The following is a 26,993-nucleotide window of genomic DNA, read 5'->3' on the forward strand; positions in this document are numbered from 1 at the left end:
TTAAAAATTTCACTCCATAAAAGCAGATCCATCCCAAATGTAATTTTCGTTTTTTAACAATCTCTTCAGAAAATAATATGTTTAATAATCGCAGGTTGATGCTGCCCCTTCCCCTACACAGGCGGAGGGGGATCAGAATTTGTGGGAATCCATCTGCACACATCTGACATTACAGATTAATATTTTCCATAGAGCTGATTTGTCGCTTTGAAATATATGAACTTGCTGCGCACTTACAAACATTGAAATGTAGCACCGCGTTCAGTTTATTTAACTTGATTAAGTACGGAGAGACAAAATAGCATAAATTATGCCTCTCATAAATGTTATATATTCGGGAACATATGGCGAGGGCTTTTTTTCCCCCTTCCACCACCAGTCAAAAGGAATTCTTAATTAACATTTGTGCCATCAAACTGCGGTGACTTTGTGAGCGCCGGTGACATCTCGGAGGCTTGAGAAAAAATATATAAAACTGTAGCCGTATTGTGCTCGGACCATATGGTTGCCATTTAACGATACGCAGTTTGTTTGTATCCCTGCAACGTAAACAACAGCTGAAATCAAATATATCACAAAACACATTCATTTGCTCAGTAAAAGATTTCTCAGATCAGCAGAATATATAGAAAGCTTGCAGATGATTTGCTGCTTGACAGCTGAAATCTGTGATTGGGCTTGCAGTGGGAGTGGCCAGGGATAAATAGATTTTATTATATTGACACTCCTGGGCTGGTGCTTAGGGCTGCAGGGCTGAGCACACAGATTCACAATATTTCAAATGCCCTTTGCTTATTTTGTTACTTCCCTTCCAGCCACCTCTGAATGAAATATCTCCTGAAATTTTAAAGGGGATTGTAGGGATGTTCAGAGAAGTCAAAGGAGTTTTTAAAGAAACACAACTAGCTCGCCTTTTTTCTCTTCATTGGTCTATACACTTGACAATGAGCATATCAATGCACATACATCAGATTGCAGGCTTCCCCTAATATGAAATTTAAGTTGCAGCTTTTATTAAAATAATTGGGTGAAACAAAGGGCGCAAATGTAAATTATTCCGGGAACAGAGTGTCACCAACATACCAACTTCTGCAGCACCATGAGCACTGAGTGGCCTGGGAGCTGATGGTGAGGTTGGCACACAGCAGGGTGGGCATTATCACTGCCAGGTATTTATAGGTAATGTAATGGGGAGGCAGAGCAGTGGCACTAAAGAACTGCAACATGTTAAAGGTAAAGTAGCAATCAAACCGAGAGTGGCCATCGGACCCAAATCCTTGTTTCTTCTAATCACACTCTGGCCTCCTGCACCTACCTGATGCATTCTGTCCTTATGTTGTAAGTGACCTGGCTGCACCTTGCATATTGCTTTGCTTCTTTTTATTTGACCTGATCTGTTCCTGAATTCTCTTTCTGATTTTGTCCAGAACTCAGCCTCATCTTGTCCTCTCATAATTTCATACTGGTTATATCCTTTTGACTTCAATCAGAACCCCTGACCCTCCCTCTCCATAAACCCCCCTATTGTAATCTGCCTACTGCTGGGTTTAGTGGTTTTACCAATAATGGCAAATTCAAATAGATGGCATTCTAGGAGCATCACATGGCAAACGTGTTGGCGTTAAGTAGTTGTATCTATCGGTGGATCTGTTTCTTTCCCATGGTTCTGCCGGAAATATAATTCATCTGTTGAGCTGAAGATCACAAAGCCCAAAATGTCAATGCGGTGCAATTACGGGAAGGGTTTCTGACACTTTATGGTAATAGCCGGGGCCCATGAAGGATGGGGCCGATGGAGAGATTTGCAAACAATTTGTTAAGTCTTATTACCACTTTCGGATCATCAGAAAGCATTCACCTCTTTGAGGGCAATCACATTCATAGGCTACAGGGGGGTCAGAGGTGATCTTTAAAGGGGGCAATTTTATCCACAATGCTTTTTTGTCTAAAATGATGTTAAGGCAGCAAAAAGTTTTGGCCAGCACTCCATGTAAAGCAGAAACTGTCACTAAATTAGAATGATACTTCCTTTATTTTCGCATAACCCCCCATTCCTCCACACCTGGCTTTAATTCAGTCCAGTGCCACCCTGGCTTCTTTCTTCGCCCTGGCACAGAAGAACCATCGGGCACTGCCATCTTCTTCCTAAGTCACCTAATCCCGCACTGCGTGAAATCGGGTGATGTATCCTCCTGTAACTGCAAAAACAAAGTACAAATATCACTGCACATCCATGACATCTGCACTTGTTTTCCATTGCAGGAAAAGCCTCTTCTGCGCATGCCTGGGACCGAGCATGCGCGGATGGGGCAGCCCGTGACGTATGTACCCCAGGAGGCTCTTTGCACCTATTCAAGACAGAGGGAGAGGAGCCCCCCTTTTATAAAAAAAATTGTATTTAGGAAAAAACACATATTTTACTTTTTTATTAGACGTTTGCCCTTTAATATAAATGTAAAAGTCTGGTGATAGGGGCGCTATAAGTCTACTAGATTGTAAGCTCTTCGGGGCAGGGTCCTCTCCTCCTGTATCACTGTCTGTATTAGTCTGTCATTTGCAATCCCTATTTAATGTACAGCGCTGCGTAATATGTTGGCGCTATATAAATCCTGTTTATTATTATTAATAATAATAATAAATACCTGCCCTCGCTGGCTGCCTCTCCTGAATGACAGAATAACGGGGGATTATCCGGCAATATGAAATAAATATGAAATCCATCTCCGGAACAATTGCGGATTATGACTGTAAAAGTGAGAGATAACTCCCCGGGCCTGATAGAGCCTCGCTCAGGAGATACGGCGCCTCGAAGGACGATCGGAGTGTCGCTGCGAGCGTTTTGATGTTTGCAGTCATTATCTCCCGCATAATGTTCATTTTCTGAGACCTCTAAACCAGCTTTAAAGACTAAGTAGCACTTCAGTCCCCGAGCGCCGGCGAGCCCTCCAACGTGGCACACTTATGCAGAGAGCGCCCCCGCCATTATCTCACCGTTACCGCCGGCTCAGCGGAGTGCAATTGAGTTGGCCCGGCGATTGTAGAGCAGGTGACTTGATTACCCTGAAATCAGGCAGAAAATGTCCTTTATCTGGCCACTCGAGCGAATCAGTCAAATTATTGAGTGGTGAAAACAAAGCGAGCGCTGGGGGCGAGCAGAGCCGCCACTTTCTATAAGTCAACCCTTCATTTACTGACGCCTTTTATTTTTTTTAATGACATCCTTTCCAATTTATTATGCTTATGCAGCCTAAGCCAGTGACTGACAGAGCGGCTGCAGATTTCAGAGTCTCCATCAGCTCGTGTGACCACAACGTTATTTTCTCAGCTGCGTTGACACATTATAAGAGTCAGAAATGAGTCAAAGTCTATCAACTTCAAAAATCCAATGCCCCCCCGGGCAACTGGGGCTGGATCTGCCTCACAAAGGGTTAATGTGAATGTAAACCTGCACCAAGTGGCATTTCATTTACAACAGTTATCTTTTTTTGTTCCATCTCAGAGCTGCTGATCTCCTGCAGCTGCTTTCCATCCTTTTACTCTTAGCATTGGCTGCATGGAGTTTCTCAGGCCGGGTTTCCAGATGGTGACAACAATGCATTGTGTCTGTGTGCCCGGTGCCAATGTGACCGGGTGATGGCACAGGAGCATGACTGGGAGATGGGCAGAGAAAGGTCACCCTATACCAGGAAGGAAGAACATATACAGCACACGTGCCCCCCCCATATACGTACACACATATACAGCACATGTGCCCCCCCATATACAAATACACATATACAGCACACATGTGCCCCCCCCATATACATATACACATATTTACAGTACACATATGTGCCCCCTCCTTATATACAAATACACACATATACAGCACACGTCCCCCCTCATATTCAAATACACACACATACAGTAGACATGTGCCCCCCCATATATAAATACACAAATATATACAGCACACGTGCCCCCCCCATATACAAATACATACATATACAGCACACATATGTGCCCCCCCATATACAAATACACACACATATACAGTACACATGTGCCCCCCCCCAGATGTCAGGTCGATGGAATTATTTGAGCTGATTGAATTTTCCTTTGTAATTCCATTACACACATTTTGTTGAGTTGCATACAATAAGTGTCTGTGGCTGGCAGATGCTGGGGATGGGATCCGGAGATGTTTTTTTCACACGGTCCCTGTGACCCCGCACTGATTTATTATTATAGGAAATGAAAGCTGAAATTAACCCTTTGTGCAGCCAGACGCCTTGACCCTCCCCCGTAATATGATGGGTGCTGGTGATCCCAATGATGGGGTGCAAGCTGACCTCTGGATAATGAAATATTCTATAAATGTCTCATTGGCTGGAAATCTTTTATTTCAGAATTCAGTGGGGGGATTCACCATAAAATTAGGGATATGGACTCCATATTCACCATCTTTATAATAAACCCCCCCTGACATCCGCCAGTCATTGCCCGACATTCACCGTTATCTAAATTACAACATTTACTTTGCTAACTGACCCAACCTTTTTAATGTACAGCGTTGCGTAATATGTTGGCGCTATGTAAATTCTGTTTATTAATAATAGTAACAATAATATAATAATAATATTATTGATATTGTAAAAATGATTGACAATGAAAACATCAGTTTGTCTCCCACAGACTTTATTGGGGTTGGACTGGAACATCAAATTCTATAAACTGTTCTGTTAAACCAGAATAAACCCGGAGATGTTCACCTATCGCTATTAGTTAACCCTCCATGGTCTGGAAGCTGATCTTTGATGTTCCCTATTACTGTTGTATAACATCATCTTTTATGAATCTTCAGTTTTGGCACCTGATATTTATCTTGGAAGTGATATCAGCTGACCCAGCAAACTCTATAATATCCCCCTTCTCTCTTATATACATAAAAGGTCGGAGGGTGGGGAGGGGCAGAGGAGATGGGCCAGCACATACAATAATTAGAAACCCCTCAGAGCAGGAGATGGGACATGCAAGGAGGTAGGAGGCTATGTTTAGGAATAGGCTATCCTGGAGTAGTTATTTTTATAGCAGCAACTTGTAAGAGAATATTAAATCATCTAATAAAACACTTGATATTTCTGTGCTTTTACCTGCAATTTAAGTTGATGACAGGGTTCAACCCCCATCCAACGCCTCATCCCAGGCTAACCACAAACCCAATATTTCACCTGAATCTCTAAATATAACCCAGAGAGGCCATCATCGGCTGCACTTTGTAATCCATGTTTGACATAAATCATTGGGGTTGATTCTCTGAGGAGGCTGTTCATTGACAAAGGTGAATTATCACTCTGCAAAGGATGTTTCACTTAGCTTAATCAATGCAGTGATAGTTTACTTTGCAAAGAATACCCAATCATGTGCAAGGAAATAAAAAGATTTGTGCATGTGATTGGATGTTTGAAATCAGCAAAGCTTTCTCATTTATTAGGTGAAAAATCTCCTGCAAGAAGATTGTTCACTTTGCTATGTGAACAGCTTACATTCCAATAGTAATCTATCAGCCCAATTTTGTGTGTTCATGCTTCTAATACATATCTGTGCTTTCTTAAATGTGTTTTTGTTTGCTTGTTAAGTAAGGAAGAACAACAATGCACAACACATGTCTTTTTCATTTCATTGGGTCTGCGTAATGTGACGTGTTGCACAAAGATGCTGCATATCTTACAAATGTGTTGAGCTCCGGCATTTATGTGAACCACATGTGGGACTTCTGCTACAGCTGAAACCCCCTAAAACCCCAATTATAAACACCATTACATAACCCTAAATGTTACTTGTACAGTGATCTCCCCGGCCCCTTTTAGCTGGGCGCACCACCCGGCACTTTTCAGCAACCACCGGACTGTTTTTGGGTGCTTACTGATGAGTTGGGTCACAATACAAGGGTTGCCACCCCCTACAATTTCTTTCCACCCAGCTTAAATAAAAATTCTGTGTTGGGCACTGTTGTATGTACCCTGATCAACAGCAGTAAGGGGGTTCCTTGGACCCCCATACAGTTCGTGCGTGCAAAGCATGATGAAGCCTGGAGCACAATCCCCATCTCCCCCCCCAATGTTGTTGGACCTTCATGTAGGTGGAGTAATATTGGATCGCCTTGACTAGTGATATTTCTTTATACCCCAGGCTTATGGTTGCTTCCTCACATCAAGGTGAACTCCCTTTTATTTAGAATTTCTCTTTTTGGAAGCCCTCCGTGTTGGTTCACTCGAGCCGGTCCAGCCAGCAGATCACCAGTCCATAGTGACCATTGGTGGCTCATCAGAGAACATCAATTAGTTGATATCATGCGGTGTCATCACCAAAAAACATGAACTTTATCAGTTTACATGAGGGTTAGAGAAATGTAAACTATTGTTTCAGATGAACAGAAGGTCTGGGTTAAATAAAGACAAGTTCTGTTTGCTTAGGAATGTCCACTACTTCAGACCTAAAAGAAGAGAATTCAGTTATTAGCACGATTCCTGAGCAAGGAAATATTTAACTATTCACATGTATATGAGGCCCAAAGGAGAAAGCAGATTAAATGTAATTGGTAACAAATCAGCTCATATCTGTGCTGTTATATTATTAGACATTGAATTCTATTTCCTGAAATGGTTTGTGATGTTTTCATCTCTGCAACTGACCTGGATGTAAAGGGTAGAACAGCCCATTCACCCAAAAGTCATGAGGGCAGTTAGAAATGTTTCCCCCATTATTTCCCAGCTGTGATTTCATTCCATGCAGATCTTTTCCTCTTTCCCTTCCTTTACCCGCTGGCTGAGCCTTTAGCAGATTTGATAAAATAGAAATTTGAAGCAAATGTATAATTAGCCCCCAGCGGGCCGAGGGCTATGGGGGGATTTATCTTAGAGCGACCTGCGGGTCTTTGGCCCTTCTGCTTGTGTCATGCCGCTTACATGTGTGTGCATGTTTGTGTTCAGGTCTCCATAGAGAACGGGGGAAGTTTGCTGAAAATCGAGCCTTGATTTACCACGTCTTCTGCGCTGATCCCGTAGAAGCCGACTCAGCACACTGTCTGTCTCCGGAAAGGAAATGTAAGAGTTTATATCTCATTAAACAATTTCTTGATGTCTCCCAATAGGTAGTCAGCTAAACACTTGTTAATCCCCGCGCTCTGACAAGCGCGGCCCGCAGAATTAGGCCAACCACTGCTACAAATAGCTGGTGCGCATGAAACGGTAATCATTGCTTTCCACTCTATTATTAGATTAACTTCACAGGGATCGGCGTTCTTCTCCTCGCTCTGTGAGCCCATGCATAAATGACACATTTTACCCTCCGATGGATCTCGCAACACGGCCTTCAGACCCCACGCTCCCCAGACACATTACTCTTGATTGCTGAAGACGTTTGAGACGGTTTGGATGTCAGAGCGCTGGAGAAACTTTACTGAGCGCTTGATGTCTTTTAGGAATCGTAGAAAGCCGCCGGGCCCCACATGTAAAATTTAAACTGGGCCCGGGTGCAGAAATAAACCGAATCCTCTTATTTATAAATACAATAACTGCTGACTGCCCCAAAGATTCATCTTTTATGCAGATTTTTACAATATTATAAATCTAATAAATGATTGGCCAATGGGAGTAATTAACACACAGAACTTTTTTACATTCAATCACAATTCTCATATCAATACATAATTCATATTGATGGTGTTTGTTGTTTGCATTGATTTGATCCAAATTATAATTCAAAAGTTTAAAGATTATTTTTTTTCTTTGCTCCAAAATGATTACAACAAAAATTCTCCAACCATGCTGAATTCAGTATGTTCTGTTCGATCAGCTGAACTTCCTTTTTATACCCCCTGACCCCTAAAGAAAATAAGATGAAGCCGACAATTAAAGTTCCTTTTTCTTCAGACAGATTACTAAATAATTTCAAATTGTTTTCTGTTTTATTTCACCACTGTCTGCTTTGTGTTGTGTTTTTGTATTAATTTAAAAATTGTGCATTGTGAAGACTTTTTTTTAAAATTTGCTTTCCAAGGGAACTTCCATCCCCTCTCTCCTATCTCACCATTGGAACCAAAAAACATGGAGTCCCATGAGCAGTAAGTCCCCCTTTTCCATAACCTTCCAATGCTTCGGCCCCTGGACCCGAGGACTGTCACAGATCACATTCCCCTTTATACCCGGATGCGTGAATGCGGCAGAGGTTACCCAACTTCCCTAAATTCAGGGCAGACATATGTGGGCTATGCTGGTCACCGTTGTGTCTCTGTACAATCTTTATGGACGTTTACCAATCACAATGGAATTTTAGGACCTCAGACAATCTATTACCTTCACATCCAATCTGCAAATCTGGCAATTGTACAATCATAATGTGTGGCCATTACAATACAATCACTCTATGTAGCAATTATTTTGATGAAAGAATATTATCTTCCAGAAATATTATTATTATTATTTTATAAAAAAGGACATTTTCTCCTGGCACCATCTTTTCTTTATAACATTCTATATCAGGGTCTGTATAAGGCCCACCCAGCATTCTGCCATCCAAAGAAAATGTCTCAGGGGTTATTAAGGGGGTGCCTATGTGTAAGCTGGATGGTGTTTGGCCCTTAGTGACCTTGAGGCCAGAATGAAATGCACAGAAGAGGCTTTTCTGGTTGGTAACAATATTATGTTTCGTGTTGGCTCTTGGTGGGATATTTACAATAGATGACAGGTTCACTTGAAGTTTTTGGTGAACCTGTCCTTCCCTTCACTCCACATGTTGCAGTTTACTAATCCGGATCAGTTAATTGATTCGGAAGGTTTTGTAGCGTATTGCGAGGAATGTTGAGCTCCAGCTATGCCGTGATATACTTACAAAAACATTTCCGCTTTGCGTCTCAGATGTCTCATTCTGCCCCGAGGATGCTGGGATTCATTTACACAGACGCAGTGCGTTCCCATGTGGTTCCGATCTCACCGATACACTGATACGGTCAGATCCTTTGTGTCATTAATGAGAAATCACCAAATGAATATCAGAATGGAATTGTTTTATCATGTGAAGCAGGAGAGAGGGCCAAAATTAAATTTTAAACAAAGTCGTGGGCCAAACTTGAAGTTGATTGAAAAAATTGAGGAAGTTTTTCCTTCCCATTAGATATAAAACTTTTTCCTATGGAAACAGAGGTTTTGCTTAACATTCAATCTGGAACAAAGTTATAATAGAAAAATAACACCGCTACTACAATTCCCCACGTCAATAAAACAGTCCAATGCGGGGCCACACATGGGCAGAAAGGCCGCTGGTCTATAGACGCAAGTGATGCTGGGATTGTAGTAGCAGCGCTATATCAACTCAGCAGTCCAGCTGCAATTCATATTTAGAATTTCTTTTGGGGGTCAGATTTGGCCCTTGGGCCAGAGTATGACACCCCTGATGTAAAACATCCAACTTAAATCTGATTTGGATTATTAACAACGTGAGTTTATTTCTATGATATGCCGAACCACATGAGTACCGCATACAATTTCTAGGAGCTTACACTCTAATGTCCCCCACAGTCACACACTATTATTATACATTTATGTGGCTCTGACATATACCATAGTGCTGTACAGAGAACACTGAGCCAGTCCCATCAGTCTCTGTACAGAGGAGCTGACACTCTAATGTCCCCCCACAGTCACACACTATTATACATTTATATAGCTCTGACATATACCGCAGTGCTGTACAGAGACCCCTATAAGTCAGGAGTATTATCAGAGTGGATTGTGTGACTTTAGCACAGCTGCAGTGATTCTCGGATAGAATTGACATCCCTGGCATTGTTCTCCCATCTTGCTCGGAGTTTGTGGAGTTTTTCTTACTTTCAGCGGCGCTGCATTCATAGCTTTCCACTTTCCATTCAAAGCTTTTACCAGTCGCTCTAGTAAAAAAAAAGTTTAAAACTTCAGTATAATTCAGAATTTTCATTTCAGTGTAAAATAAAAAACTTTATGTTCCGTGTTAGCATATTTTTGTTAATCATATTTCTATATTATCTTTGTTTTTTATTGCCGGCTTTCACTTTAAGAAGAAAAATTACCATTTGAGAGACGCCATAAAAATGTAATTTAGAAAACCAGTAATTTTTCCTTTTTAGTATTTTACATCTATTATTTTTAAAATTAGTTTTGTATTAAAGCCGTCGTAAAACGGGAGCTCATTGTCACCGCAATGTGTCTTTGGATAATATCTGCTCTTCTCTGGTATTTTTGTTCTTTTTTTTTTTTTTTGCTTGAATAATAAAATCATAAATTGGAAAGAAGAATTAATTGGAAAAGCTGAAATTGAATGTTATTTTATGTTTTGTTTTGTAATTTAAAACTGTCAATTTTTCCCCAAAGAGGCGAAACGGTAATCTGGTTTTTCCCGATTTACTGATTTTGACATTAATGAAGAACAAAATCATTTTTATAGGATAAAAACAAAATGTGGAACTTTAAATGGGAATCTTCCTGGGAAAATATGTTAGAAATGTGGATTTTTAACCCATTATTAGTCTGTGGGGTCATCAAATCTGGGGAATATACAGCCCGGGTACCCAAGGCAGGAGTAGGATTAATGATCAGATTTGGATCTGTGGCCAAATTCAGCCTAAAACAAATATTGCTGAACTTAGCCGTACGATATATCTGTCATTGCCAGGCAGAGTATGGATCATCCGATCCAATCATAGAATGATGTTGGTCAAACTTTCCCATCAATGGTCCTGATTTATTAAAGCTGTCCAAGGTTGGAGAGGATACACTTTCATCAGTGAAGCTGGGTGATCCAACAAACCTGGAATGGATTTCATAAAAGTCATGTGCTATTCGTTACCAAGTGTTTTAAATCCTGGACCAGATCCATTCCAGGTTTGCTGCATCACCCAGGTTCACTGATGAAAAAGTATCATTTCCAGCCTTGGAGAGCTTTAATAAAAAAAAGGCCCATTGACATTATTAACATTTAACTGAAACAGCCCAAAAATTGAGGTCAATGCAGGTGAACCCTCAGCGAACAGAACAAAGGCAAATACAACCAACAATACTTCTGAGCCATACACAACCATTCAAAGTGATCATATAATTCAGCCTCTCTATACTTTTTAACATAGGGGAACCCTGGAAATAACTTTCAGGTCTCAGGGACCCTCTTCTATAATTATGATATCCACAGATCACAGTATATTAGTGTGGTGGGCAGTGGGAAGAATTCCTCTTACATTGCTGGCCAGTGGGAAGAATGTCACCCTTACACATAGCCAAAAACATCATCGGGGTCACTTATACTGAACTGAGAGGTGCAAACTGCTCCAGGATTCCCCAGCAACCTCTGGAGGAACCCCGGTGTAGAAACATTGATCTAATTCCTGAAGGGAGATACTGGATCAGAGTTGGCACAATTATAGAAATCCCGCTGTCTGTGCAGTTGTTGGCTCTATCCATACAGATCTGCTGCAGCCTCTGACCTTGTGATTGGATACAAAAATACAATAGATACAAAATATAATATATATATATGATACAAAGTTACAATGTTGCAATCTGATCACTGGGGGAGAGGAGACTGAGGAAATGCCGGCTAGCAGCAGACCAATGACATTATCTCAGTCTAGGCAGCTGAAGGACAGCTTTCCAATCATAAAAGTTGGAGCTTTTCTTACAGATAGCACTGTTTCTGACATTAGAATTGTATCTATAGAGAGTACTCATTTAAAAGTGTTTTCACTTACTTTATTTTTATCACTCTTACATATATAAATTATTATCTAATATAAATATATCATTGTGTAGGTTCTCCAGTAACTCCCTGTATTTGATTTCAATCTCTCACCCCATGGGGCTCTATTTATAAAACTTAATTCCTTCATTAACTGCCATTGAAACACACGAACCTGGAATATTCCTACTAGGGAATGTTTAAGGGAATATCTGATTCCCTGTCTTATCTATAGAACCCATAGGGTTAACCAACAAATCACCGATCGCTGAGCAGAGAAAGGCTCGGACAATTTCAGTTCCTCCTGCAGTCAGATGAAAACGTTAATATATGAAGATACCAATATATCTCCTCTTGTGGAAATTTGCCTTAATTTCCTGACCAGAACAACGACGAGAAGTGAATAGAGATCTGAGGAGAATCCTCGTTTTAGACAATTGTCACCAGAAGAGAAACAGAACATTAAATTCCCGTTTTGTCTGTCAGTATGAATCCAGATTTAAATCTCGAGCTGTATGCCTGATATTGTTATCAATATTTACATGATAATTAATAAAGAGATGATCGGACACAGGGCATGCAATAAAGATTGTATTCATTTGTTGTAGATTGGCATCAGAAACACAATCTTATTACAATAGACAAAGTTAAGACCATAAACTCCCTTTCAGGGACAGCTAGTCACATGACTGTGGACTTTGTAAAGCGCTGTGTAATATGTTGGTGCTATATAAATACCGTGTAGTAATAATAATAATAATTAAATTATATTTATATCTGAACACTGATTGTTCAACCACTTTTCTGGTATTTATTGTTACATGTTATTTAATATATAATGTGTACACCATGTTTGTTTTTTTGTCTGATCCTTTATATATAGAATTTAAGATATCATTAGAAGACCGGGGACATATTGTGCTACATGAATATGTCTATTACCTCTTTAGGATTCTCTGATTGCTCACATCCAGATGTTGTCTGTACAGAAATAAAAAACATGATGCAAGAACATTTCATTGCAATTTTGTTACAGCAGAAAATTTGCCCCCTTACTAATTTATCTTTCCTCTTTGGGTGGCATTCCCGTCCTAATATCTGTGTCCTATAGGGACCACTTATCAAGCACTGACACGCCAAACATTTACTGCTGGTCAGAAACACATTGCGCTCTACATATATTATTACTAATATTAAACAGGATTTATATATAGCGCCAACATAATACGCAGCGCTGTACATTAAATAGAGTTTGCAAATGACAGATACAGACAGTGACACAGGAGAGGACCCTTCTCCAAAGATCTGAGGACAATTTATTATTTATTCACATACTATTATCACATCATATTTTCTTATCATCGTCCCAATCCTCTCTTTCCAATACAAAACTATACTAGATATCCCAAAAAGGTCCTAAGTACCTCTTACAACTTCAGATCAGGTTATTGCGCTTTTTGACAACCTCAACGCGTTTCGCAGTTACTCTTACTTTGTGAAGAGGACTTGGAAGCAAGAATACAACTCTTAAAAAAGGATTTTTTCTAGCCAGCAGTAAATGGTTGGTGTACAGAAATTTTGCCCTCTGCCGATGTTTCTTCATTTTAGTGCCCGGAGTTGGAGTCACATCTTCTGTATATGTGATGAATGTAATCACGCAGGCTGCCCGGCCTCGCCGCTCTAATATTAAATCCGGAGTATTCAGAGCTTCACTTTCCGCCTGTTACTCGAATATTTTCTTCTTGTCACTTTCTGCTAAAAGGTTTTTTTTTAATTGATACTTCATCTCTGGTTAATTATTATAATTTTTTTCCTTGCCAACCCTCCAAACCTGCCAGCAGGAGAGGGCGTCTGCCCCGCCGCGGCGCACTCTTGTGGCTTTTGAATTCGCTATCGCCTTTGGAAGCGGTGGGATTACCTGACTGATTGTTCCATCCTAAAAAAAAAAAAAAGCCATAATGTAATCTCAGACCTAATACTCCAACAACCCTCCGCTAATTAAAACCGCAATTATATTTTTACTCAAACAAAACGACTTAATAAACATTATCGCAAACTGTTTACCCTTCCCAAAAAACAATTTATGCTCACTAATACAATTTCCCATTAAAACGGCTGCCAGGTAAATTAAAAAGTCTCGAAATAGTAAGTAAGTGGGAAATTAATTCAACAGTTTAATCTGCAGCTAATAACAGTTGCCGTCTCAAAAAAAGATTGCTACAGTGGGGAGTTAATTAACAGCTTATTCCCTATTTGATAAGACTAATCCACTCTGATTCCAGCTTAATTTTACCTCCATGTAATATAAAACCACAAGCTGTTCCTGGGCTTGTTTAATATTAGTTTTGTCCTGTGGCCATGCCGGCTGTAAAACTCCACCGCCAAGTCGGCATTACCAGGATCCCTCAACGTAGCTTCCATTAAAATTTATGTAACAAATTCGATCTTTTAATGAAGCCGGGCGAAGGTGATTCCTCGGGACTGTCTGTGTGATGGGTGTGGAATTAAAGGTGCAGCTGTGTCGTTTTAAATGGAAATGTATAGTGTTATGGTGTAAGTATTATTTTTATATAAAAAAGAAAGAAAAAATGTATTAGTTTTATCACATGCATATATTTACAATGCCAGCAGGTGGAGCTCTTGGCCTCTTTTCACATGTTTACCAGCCTATACTTAGCTGCTTTAGTGAAACAAAACTTTATTGTTTTTAATGCTGATAAGTTCAAGATTGAAATGTATCATTACATACATTCAAACAGAATGCTGAATAGGACAGAGAGAGAGAAAGGAAACAACTGTCATATTTATTTTAAAACAGTAAACCTGAAAATGTAAACTTCCCTGTCTTCAGGGTTATCCAGAAATGTAATTATGCCTAAGCAGCGATAAAACTCTCCTTCCAAACGTCTATATTCTGTATGTGCATGATATATCGTTCTGTTGTCTCAGCAGATGGTGAGGTTTAGTGTTATTACCACGGTGCCGCACACTGTTCTCCTTGCTGGAGGGGAAGCTGTACCTGAGGAGCTGCAGTATAAGGATCTCCCTGCATACATAGCAACCACAAATATGAATTAGAAGGGGGGGAAGGCCCTGATCAATGGAGCTTACAATTTAATTCTTTACAAATTGTAATAAGCAATAGTAAGATCCAAACAAGATCAAAATCTTTTCCCTAATTTGTATTTGTTTACTGGATCTCTTCATGTTACAATCAATATCTAAATAGTTGAATACACTCCATCTTTGTACTTTCAACACAATTTTGCTTCATCCCCAAGGAGCCATATATGTTAATTTTATTCAAAAACGAGGTACTTTAAGAGGCTGGAAATACATTTTTCAATTGATTAAAACATTTATTGATTAACATACCACATCAATTGTACACACACAATAAATCATACACATAAATCTCTCTGTATTCCTAATTGATCTTTGTTCATTCCTCAAGGAAACTCTTAAAGTCCTTATTTTTTGAATAATAAAATAAACATGGATCTCTTCGTGAATAGGTATCAGTGGAATTAGTAACATCTACTGAGCCTAAAAATCTGCATGAAAATGTGTAAATCTTAATGGAGCACACAGAGGTTAAAGGGCGAAGGTAAAAAATCCTTCTTTTAGGGCTAATAGGCAAACTACTGTCATAAAAGCTTGGCAAGCCAGGTACTTGGGTGGGGGTAGTATCATATGGAGGGTAACATACAGAAATCCTTCAGATAAGATGCTTGTGGGATGTCTTTCGGTGAGAGTTTCCTGTAAATCCCAACCAGACTTTTATCCAGTGATCCTTTCCTCCTGTACCATACCAGGCCACTTGCCTTCTTTAACCGTGGGGCCCCTCAGGACAGGGCCTCTTCCCTACACTGATATCGGTTGTTTTCTTTGGGGGTGGGCTAATAGATGAACTTGGAAGCCCACTTTAATTTAGGGTGATGGGTGCTGGGTAACATTGACTTGTTCCCCAGAGTTAAACATTGATAACCACAGTGCCAAAAGCCGCTTGTTGATGAAAGCACAAACATATACTTCTCTATGTGTCATGGCGGACCCATTGGAGATTTCTCATTGGTGCAGAAATTCAGTTTCCACCTTAAAAGTGACCCTGCGGAGATGGGTTCTCATTCCTATTTATAACTCCCCATATTGGCCCTTGGCACATCACTGCTGTAAAGAAATGTTATTGGGGCAGCTGTGGAATTCCTGTCTGTGTGAACAGATCTGGCCAATCGCCTCTTAATAATTTCCTTAGACTGTAATGGGGGAAAACCCCGGGGGATCAGCCATGCCTGAGATGCTGCAACCCCCCATCTCCCCCACCAACAATCCCCCCATGCTTAGGTAGATTTGGTTGCATGCTTTATATATTGTCAGCCATACAATTGGGTTGCCAGTCCTGTTTCTAACATTTGCCTCCAGACCCCTCTCTTGTATCCGTCACTTAGAGCTCTCATTATATCATTTCTAGCGGTCAGGCTGGGGATCGGCGTGGTGCAATGGCACTTTATGTAATGGGGAGGTGTGATAATGAATTTCTCCATCTGAATGAATGTTTCTTTTAGTTCGGCAGAAGAAAGGAGCGCCAATGACGGCCTCCCCACCAACTAATCAACATTTGGGCTGAATGCTTCTCTTTAATTCCTTTCAAGCTGCACAGAAAAGCGTCTGCAATTTTCTCATGAAACTTTCTTTCTTTTTTTTTTCTTTGTGTCAATAACATGAAAAAAGAGAAGACACAAAGTCAATTGAGTGGTATTTATACTCTAATGAGGATAGCATTTTAAAAGGCAAATGGCTTTAATTGCTGTGTGCTCGGCAGCCATTCATTTGCATAACTGTTTAAAGTCTCCGCTGCGTTCTTATCAGTGACGAGCAATAACATTAGAAATTGTTTATGGGGAGGAATCGGGGCCCCTGCTCATCACTCTGACCGGGGGTGCTTGGAGGGCAATGGGGATTGAATGATCCAACCTTCATGGCTGTGTAGAGGCCACCTTAAAGCCCTCATTGCTGACATTTTGCCCATTTCCTTGCGGGATTATGTTAGAGGGAATCTGCCCTCGGTGGTGCCCCCTCCCCTCACCCCGGCCCCTCTGATAAATACCCAGATGAAATACGAATGGGATCCCGCCAAAGGATTGTTATTTCAGTCCTTGGATTTACACACACACAAAAAAATATCCTTAAAGTGGGTTTATGAATATCTCCTTGTTAACATTGAATTTCCATTTTGATTTATAGCAGCATAAACTTGCTTAATATATGCAGGCTATATAACGATGATTGATTGTTTAACATTCATTTTAAATAACTCTTTAGATATATCCAATTTATTTGCTGGGGTGCTTAGCCTGGATTTGTTCCTCCCTTGGCCCAGATTGATGTGAGCTAACAATAGCGTTATGTTAGTTTGCAATTTGTGTGTTTGGTTTTTTTTTGGTACTTTACAATTTTTTTTTTACATTTAGATATACAATGATTCATTTTAGATGTATACTGCCAAAAATCTTTGGTGGTAGTATTAGTAAAGCCCCCCTTGGCAAGGAAGAAGAGCTGATTTTCCATGTTATGTACTTGTGTCTCTCACCCTGTTTGTTACTGGATATGGGAAGGAAAGCAGCAGACTGCTGAGTTAGAACATAAGTAATGCAGCACAAATGATTGGCCCTTTGTACTGCTCCTTCCTCCCCCAGCCTGAGCCTGGCTGCACAAAATTCAGGTACTTACACTGTTTGCATTAATAAATACATGAAATGAGACTTATTTATTTGTGTCCTTGATATCTGTCTGGAGTTACCTGTAAGATGTGCACACCATACAAACTTGGGAAAGTAAGGCATCCCCTGTACCCTAAGAAAATAGCACACTAAAGGGGTTTGTGGAACACTCTTAGATTGTAAGCTCTTCAGGACAGGGTCCTCTATGTATCAGGCTCAGGTGCTAACACCTGCAATACCCTGCTAATATCCTGCAGTTGTGGAGGTTATGATCCCCCTAATTGCATCCTACCCACCTGGGGGCAAGTAAGGTGCTGTGCCCTAAAAATGGCCATTTTTGCCTCTCACCTGTTTGCTACCAGAACTTATTTAAGATGGCTGCCTCTTCCTTTGTGCTGTTCTCTGTATTTGTTGCAGCTCAAAGATTTGCAAAGTGGTGAAGTCAAAGCATTTGCAGGAAAGTCTGTCTCAGCACATTCAGTCAGTAATGGCAGTTTATGAGGTTTGATTGAAGGCTGACCAAGAGGGATAGGAGAGAGGGAGCTTAAAGATTATAGGTGGGATGGTTATTGAAGCTGATGGTCCCGAAGAATGATATCTGCAAAGGAAATTAGTAAGAACCTAAACGTGAATCATGATTAGAAAGGAAATAAGTCATGTGACACATCATCATCACCCATCTTCGTCTGCATCATCTCATTTATCAATCACCCATTGTCATCTATCAATCAATCATCATCTTTACCCATCTTTATAATCATTTCTTTTATCTATCAATTATCGATTGTCATTCATCAATCATCATTATTATTATCATCATCATCACACATAGTCAATAATATCACCCATTAGTCATGCATCACTATTCATCTATCATTCATTATCATCATCATCACCGGCAGTCATCCATCATTAACCATCATCATCATTATGGCTCATCCTCCTTATCTCATCTATTATCATCAGTTGATTATCCATTGTCATCATCACCATCACTGATAGTCATCCATCATAAATTATCCATCAGTCATCATCATTAGCTGTAGTCATCCATCATCATCCATCTTTATCTGTGCCATCTCATTTATCAATCAGCCATAGTCATCTATTGACATGCATTGTCATTAATCTTCATCTACATCATCTCATTCATCAATCACCATCACCGATAGTCATCCATCAATAATTATCCATCAGTCATCATCATCAACTGTAGTCATTCATCATCATCCATCCTCATCTGTGTCATCTCATTTATCAATCACCCATAGTCATCCATTGACATGCATTGTCATTCATCTCATTCATCAATTATCATCACTCATGGTCATCCATCACCTCATTCATAATCAATTGTCATCCATCACCTTGTCTCTCATCAGTCATCCATTATCATCCGTCAATCATCATCATTGCCATCATTTCTTAGTTTATCAAATGTTTTGCTTTCTATTGGTGGAGTTTCTGTAGCATTTACAGGTGGGATTATTGTATCCCAGACAGAACACTCCCAGTCTGATCATCATTTGATGACCTCTCTGACTTCCGGTGACGGGTTTGGTAATGGCGGCGGTTCGGAGCCGTTAGCCTTTGCTCGGGTGATGAAGTGATTAAAGAGGATTGTTTGGCCTGGAATGAGTTCTCCAATCTTCATAATGACTTTATCTGTATTGATTGGGATGACAGGTTCAGTGGTGTTGGCTGCTCCTAGTAAAGCAGTGAGTGTGCAACATCCCGGCCCCAATGTTATCCTCACTGCAAGGAAATGTTCCCCTTGTGCCAAATGTTGTCACTTTTCAGCTGAGTTGTCATCATAACACAGGTATTTATGGTCTCTCCCATATATTATAGGGCCCCCCCTGCCAATGCCTTAATCCGCTCCTCTCTCCAGAAGTACAGCACCATCCTTGTTCAGGCGTCTTTTAGAGTCACCACTTCCTGGACTGAGATGCTGACAATCGTGCAAATCCTGTCTGTCCAGTTCTGATTGTGTTCACAAACCTCACAAATCAGCCCCTGCTGCAGCCTCTCACCTCGCTACAAGTTACAATATTGCAGTCTGATCACTGAAGGGAGAAGAGACTAAGGAAATGCTTCCACCTGTCTGCAGCAGACTAATGACGTCATCTCAGCTTAGGCAAAGTCACTAACTGGAGCCTGAAGGACGGCTTTTGAATGATAAAAGGTGGAGCTTTTCTGATAAAGGGCGCTATTGCTCTAAATGTTTCAGGACTGCAGTCCTCAAATTTTATTTTCATGGAATGTAAGCGGACGTCAGCTTGGAGTTTGTATCGGCAGCTTGGAATAATGACCATTAAGAGGTGCCAGTGGGAGATGCGGCCTTGTCTCGGCGAGAAGCACTTTACCCGTCTTGATTGTGCGGATGAAATCGGAGGAGACAGCGGAGTTTCCAGGACTGTGTGCGCGGCGCCCCGTGTTCGCTCAGCGGAATGATGATTTTCTCTCATTAATGCCCTGCAAGGCCCATTGTGTCTGCGCCGGGCAAATGTAGAATTTCTGCTTTTTGTGAATATTTGTTCTTTATTTTGGATTTTATTTTTATCCTGAAGATGCACTTATCATGATGGATGAAATTAGACTAAGCAGCGATGTCACAATAAATGCCATGACGGGGACTCAATGTTCCGTCGCCGCCGTACGCCGCGTTTCAGCCGGGGACACAAGTGGTTTATGGTTTGATATTTACATATCGTCTTTTGTACTCTTCTGCATTCGTATGGCCAATTTGTGTCATCTGCCGAGTCCTCGACGTCTCTACAACATCGACTCCCTTTAAATACATAAATAAGTGCCGCCTACCCTGGAAAATCAATGAGCCGCCTTGTTAAAACATTTGTACAAAGCTTCCCGACTGTTAACGCTTCCGGCTCTGGTGAACAACGATCCCAGATAAAAATCATACAAAGTGATACAGGTCCTAATGGATTTGGGGTATCGGCCCCCGGCTGCCCCTGTACAGCAAAGCTTAGACTTGCAGAGACATAAACTCATCAATCTACTGCTTCTCCTTTCACCGTCCAGTCAAAAGCTATTACCTGCCGTAAACCTGAGGTCGGGGATGCCGTATTCCATAACTCAGACTGGGTGTAGCCACAGAAAACAATCTTTTCACCTAACTTTTTAAATAAGTGAAAATTCACTATAGGAGTATGTGAAGTTAATCTATGTGCAGTGACACGGGCTACGCGCTTAAGCCCACGCTACACCCAGCTTGATTTTTGGCATCCCCGACCTCAGGTTTACTGCACTGAACTTTTTTGTGTTTGATCAGAAGAGGAGTTTATGAGATTTCATAAACTTGTGGGACCATCAGGGGCCCCGACCACTAAATTACACTTTTTATATCACAGAGCGGACTGGAATGGATCTGGTCCAGGATTGAAAACGCTTGCCTTTAGGAAACATCCATTCCAGGTTTGCTGGATCACCCAGGTTCTCCCATAATAGAAATCTTTTCCGGCCTTGAAGGCCCAGTGAGTCTAACACCAATTTAATAAAAAGTTTCTATTTATTGTTAATCAATGACGCCCCTCCCGCTCAAAGCAGCAGCGGTGAGATTATAAATATTATTATTATTATTATCAAACAGGATCTTTATAGCGCCAACATATTACACAGCACTGTTCATTAAATAGGGGTTGCAAATGACAGACTAATACAGACAGTGACACAGGAGGAGGAGAGGACCCTGCCCCCAAGAGCTTACAATCTAAAAGGTGGAGGAAGTGAATGGGGCTGTGTGATGGATGTGAGGGCAGGAAGGGGGGGTTACAGATAAGGGATCGATATGTTAGGATTGTTGATCATATCTGTGTTCAGGACACTGTTGTGCGGCCACCATTGGGGGAATCTCCCTATCAATAATCAATCAATAATCAATCCATCTATTTTTTATCTTTCAACCCCCCCCCCCCAAGTTTATGAAAAGTTGTTTCTCCGGCACAAACCAACCAAATAGCGCTGAGCGCGGCGTTACGTTGGAGGTGACAGATGGCGCAATCCCTCGGAGCCCCTGACCGCAGATAAGAGCAGAAGTATTAATAATTTAATGAGGACGCCATCAATTTGTCCGTGCAGCCATCTAGCAGCTGAGGCAGAACTGTCCATCCATAATGGAGATTAAACTGTAAAATCTTTCTGAGTGTCGCGTTTTATGAATCTCCCGAGTTCCTCCGATGAAGAACACAGCTTGCCGAGAATCTTTACTGCCGTGTGATGAGCACCGGGCCGGTGATCAGACCCCCAGCTAATGCGAGGGAGCATTGCACAATCAGGAACCACATGCAGGGCCCATTCTTCTGGTGATTGGCACCGTTTTCTGTATCACCATTACAACAGATAATAAAGAGGGCCTGTCAGCGATTGGATATTTTCCTGGTGTGTCAACAGTTTCATATTTCATCATTAGAAAGCCGTCCTTGTGCTCCAGGCAGTGACTTAGTCTAGGCTCAGATAATGTCATCAATCTGCTGCAGGCAGAAGGAAGCATTTCCTCAGTCTCCTCTCCCCAGTGATCAGACTGCAAGTCACATGATTGTGTCATCGATAGGCTGGCATCTCCGTCCAGGAAGTATATGGTGAGCCCGGACAATGCCAATACGGCCCGCGCAGGCAAAGCTCCTCTTATAGCTGTAATTCCACACAGCAGCTCTCCCTGCCTCTTCTATACATTTATTATGCCCATCATTCCGGCCACATGAAATATGTCACCGTACGAGGTGTTGGGACCTCATTTGTAATGAAGCTATATTAAGATTTCCTTTAAGCTGTTTTTAGCTGCGGCTTTATAAATGTGCAGCGCTGGGAGTGTTGTGCAGTGAGTTATGGAAGCGTTTGGCTCATTTGTATTATTTAAGGGAGAATTACGGCATTCTCAGATTAGGTGACACCACCCCTTCCCCCATCCGCTGATTACCGGGTACACCGTGCCAATTCTAAATGAATGCTGATGAATGGCGCACCACATCTCACACATGTTGGACGTCCAGCATCTACTTTAGCCGCGTGTTGTCACCGCCATCAATAACATTTATTAAAATGCCTAAAGGGTCGCATTATTGCGATCTGCCGTGATTACAAATGAGGCTTTCCATTAGAGGTGGGAGGGGGCGGCCATTACTCCAGCCTGCCGTAATTGGGTCTTATTGACTTTTACTAAAGATGTTTGGCATCGCGTCTGCCACTTACAGGGCCCATTCACTCAAAACTTATGATTCACTTATCAGTGGAGATTGTCAAAATGAATCGTGAAGGTCGAAAGTGAAATTTTCCCTTTTCATCTGGAGGTTGGGATGCCTAATTTTTTTCCAATAAATAAGGGAATGGTTGAGGGACGATTCCTCCTTTGTGGTACTACACCTTACGTGCATTTCTGCGCCATTTATTTTAAACGACACCTCAATACACAATACTGATGCAAATGCTTCAGGGAGCTCCAGAAACACTCATACCTGGGCCGGGGGCTCCAGAAACACTCATTCCTGAGTCATAGGGTTCCAGAAACACTCATCCCTGAGTCATAGGGCTCCAGAAACACCCATCCCTGCGCCCGGGGCTCCAGAAACACTCATCCCTGAGTCATAGGGTTCCAGAAACATTCATCCCGGGGGCCAGGGGTTCAAGAAACACTCATCCGTGGGCCGGGGGTTCCAGAAACACTCATCCCTGGGCCAAGGGTTCGAAAAACACTAATCCCTAGGCCAGGGGCCCCAGAAACACCCATTTCTGGTCCGGAAAGCTCCAGAAACACTCATCCCTTAGTCATAGGGTTCCAGAAACACTCATCCTTGGGCCAAGGATTCCAGAAACACTCATCCCTGGGCAGAGGGTTCCAGAATTACACATCTTTGGGCCGGGGGGTTCCAGAAACACCCATCCCTGGACCAGGGTTTTTTCCCGCCCAACAATTGGATCTTTCAGCACGGGCCAGGTGATTGTCTTCTATCAAATCATATTTAGGATGCAGCAATTGGGCTCAGTGAATGGGCCGACTCTCCTATCTGCGCTGATAAGGAATTTATTTACTGAAAACACATAAAGCTGCAAATGAGGCCGCAATAAACCCAACATAACGGAACTGGTTCTTACACAGTTTGTGCAGATTGCTGTCACAGCCGATGTCCCTGTGTGTTCAGCTGAAATGGCTTCATTTACTGTAACTTGTTAAATGGAACTTGTATAGTGAGAGATTGGTAATAACCATTTTACAGCCTCCGCTATGTTGTGTTTCCTGGGAGGCCAAAGCAGGCGCTCTGTGTGCCAGCTGTGATGTGGCTGCTGTGGTACAGGGTTCAGGGAGCTCCAGAAAGACTCAGCCCTGGCTCCAGGCGCTCCAGAAACACTCATCACTGGGGCCCTGGGTCCAGGGGCTTTATTAATACTCACCCCTGGACCAGGGGGCCCCGAGAAAAACTCATTACTGGGGACCTGAGTCCAGGGGCTCTAATAATACTCACTCCTGGACCTGGGGGCCCCAGAAAAACTTATCCCTGGGGGCCTGGGTCCAAGGGCTCTATTAATACTCACTCCTGGGCCAAGGGGCCCCAGAAAACTCATCACTGGGTCTAGGGGCTCTAGCAACACCCTTCCCTGGGCCAGGGGGGCACCAGAAACACTTCTTTCTGTTTCAGGGTTCTCCAGGAACACTCATTTCTAGGCCAGGTGGACTTATCTAATTCAGGGGGCTCTAGAAACACTTATTCCTGAGTGAGGGGGAAAGACTCGTTGCTGGGTCTGGAAGCTCCAGAAACACTCATCTCTGGGCCGGGGATCCAGGAATATGTATCTACATTAGAATATAAATCCCTCCATTCTGGTCCAGGTGGTTTTGTGACCTGGGTCCAGTGGGCTGAGAATCCCTCAGTTCTGGGTTCACAAGCCTCCAGTAAGGAGTTCTTTTATATAACCCTAATACCAAGGGTCTCAGAAAACCCATAGCCCGGGGTCTACTTCATTGGATGCCACTACTTGGGCGGTGATTTAGTATGGCTCCCCGCAGCATTCAGAGATACACCCGCTGGTGGAAGGCTGAGCTGACACTGAAGGGAGGGAGTGATTTTAATTACAGGTGCTTAGCGCTGAACACCCTCCTGGAAAGGAATACACTAGCACTATAGGCTGGTATTAATAAAATGGGGGTCACAGAGGCACAGGGCAACCTTACCATACTGACCCAATGGCCTGGTACACTGCATGGGATCATACAGAGGTGAAAACACCTATCAGCTATTCAAAACTATCAAAAAACTTGTGTACATTTGGCTTTAGGTCGTTGCAGTTGATTGGAATATTAGTGGGAGGTTTCAGCAGTGTAGATTTAGAAGCCAATGCAATAAATAAAAAATCTGAACCAACAAACCTAAAATATTTGTATGGAGCTGCTTCTAGGGACAGAAAACATCCAGCAAGTTGCTTGTCATTATCTGTAATACTTTCATTCCCTGACCCGCCGTAACCGAGCCTTAGTTACTCGGTAAACCTGCAAATCTTTACTCTGTGAACAGATTACAAAGCCGTTAAAGTGCAGAAAAAAACCCCATGGAGCCAATTCATGTTAGTCGTGATATCACGTAGAACGCAAGTATTAAATACAAAACCTAAACAATGCCAAATGGATTTGGCCGAGATCAAAAGCTGAATGCATCCCTCTTCTTTCATCTCCAGCGTTCCAGTTCTGAGGACTGTGACCCCAGCCGAACATCTATTAAAGTTTCCCTTTGATCTTAACCTTGCATTTTTTCTGTAAAATGGGGCAATTTGAAAAAAAAAAGAAATACATAGATAATCACAGCATTGTGCTTGTAAGTGCTTTCATCAGATTGTGAGTAAATATGCTTGTTTCAAAATGTGGACAAAGAAAAGAATAGATTGTTATTTTGGTTGAAATGAAAAATGAGTTTGTCAAGAAGTTGGCAAATGTGAGATTATAGCTCATAACCAAGTTTGAAAAAGGATGTGGTCATCACATTGTTTGCAGAGTAGTAGGCCAATGTCTTATCATGGGAATCAAATCTTTACTTCCCATGGCACAGGCAGCTGCCAAATCTTCCCACAACAAGCAGTATCCATCACCGGGACAGGACAAGCAGCATCCAGCATCGTCACATGACAATCAGCACTGTCACATGACAAGAAGTATCCAGCACTGTCACATGACAAGAAGTATCCTGCACCGTCACATGACAAGAGGTATCCAGCACCGTCACATGACAATCAGCACTGTCACATGACAAGAAGTATCCAGCACTGTCACATGACAAGAAGTATCCTGCACCGTCACATGACAAGAAGTATCCAGCACCGTCACATGACGAGGTATCCAGCACCGTCACATGACAAGAAGTATCCAGCACCGTCACATGACAAGAAGTATCCAGCACCGTCACATGACAAGAAGTATCCAGCACGCACTGTCACATGACATAAAGTCTCTGGCACTGACAAAGCACAAATCTTTCGTCTCCAGCACTTTCACAGGTCACACCATGTCAGTACCATTGCAGGACAATCAATATCCATCAATGTCAGAGAACACATAAAAAATAAAAAGCCTCCTAATCCTGCCAGAAATCCTGTAAACATTCAAAGTCTTGTACTCCCTACAGCATTATCCCAAGCAGTGAAATTGCCCAATTCTCCCCTTTGGACTACACTGCCCCAGATGAATATAAAAGAAAGAAACATAAAAAGAAGAAAACAAATGCAGCTGCCACTTTTATGGCTTTGTACGTTGCGGTATGAGACATTTTTGGGTTTAGGGACTCTTTGCCCCTTTATACAATCCACATTGCCAATCCTGCGTGTGGTCACGCTACAAATTATTACATGTGGTCGCCATCATTCAAGGAATTCCTCAGTCCTTAGTTATAAGGTTTCCTGGCGGATAAACACAAATCATGAAATGATATCATTAAATAAACTAGTAATTACATTTTGGAGATCATCTTGTGATCCTCGTCCTCCCCAGATGTCTCATCACCTTTGTTTAGCCAATCAGAACTGACCCCGAACTCCGGCTATATCTAATAACGGGGCCCCTTCTCCTCTCTCTGCGCATTGAATCGATGTTTCCGGATGGCTCCGTTTCAATTATTTTAATTCAAACTGTTATTAGTCGCAATGTGTTGACTGTAAATGTAATTAAGTGTTTTGTTCTAATATCAGAATGCGTCAGTTCAGCGAGTCACCGATTCATTAGATTAATTGCACAGCTCCATTCCGCTTCTGGTAATTTAGCTGTTTGCAGTTTTGACAGCGAAGCTTTCACAGTAATAGCAGAAGACGGGACGGTACAATCAATTAGATCTATTGTAGCATTGTTCCATCGCTTATTCTTACTTTCTGCTGTCACTTTTATTGTTTCTGCAATACAGATACACTGCAGACCAATAGGGAGGCAAGCCTAAAAACAAGGGGCTGGGGGTATTAGAGTGTCAGCTCTTCTGTACAGAGACTGATGGGACTGGCTCAGTGTTCTCTTTACAGCACTATGGTATATGTCAGAGCTATATA

General features: G+C 41.8%; 1 protein-coding gene across 1 annotated transcript in view; it reads left to right on the forward strand.

Moving 5' to 3' along the window:
• DACH2 (dachshund family transcription factor 2) overlaps positions 1–26,993 on the forward strand; it is a gene marked incomplete at its 3' end in the record, with an annotated part of 212,903 nt that overhangs the window by 100,829 nt on the left and 85,081 nt on the right. Inside the window, 1 exon segment of the mRNA XM_072429863.1 lies at positions 6,972–7,085. Within this exon segment, the coding sequence (XP_072285964.1) occupies positions 6,972–7,085 (114 nt within the window).

This window comes from Pyxicephalus adspersus, chromosome Z, assembly GCF_032062135.1.
Source record: "Pyxicephalus adspersus chromosome Z, UCB_Pads_2.0, whole genome shotgun sequence".
In the NCBI taxonomy this organism is placed as follows: Eukaryota; Metazoa; Chordata; class Amphibia; order Anura; family Pyxicephalidae; genus Pyxicephalus; species Pyxicephalus adspersus.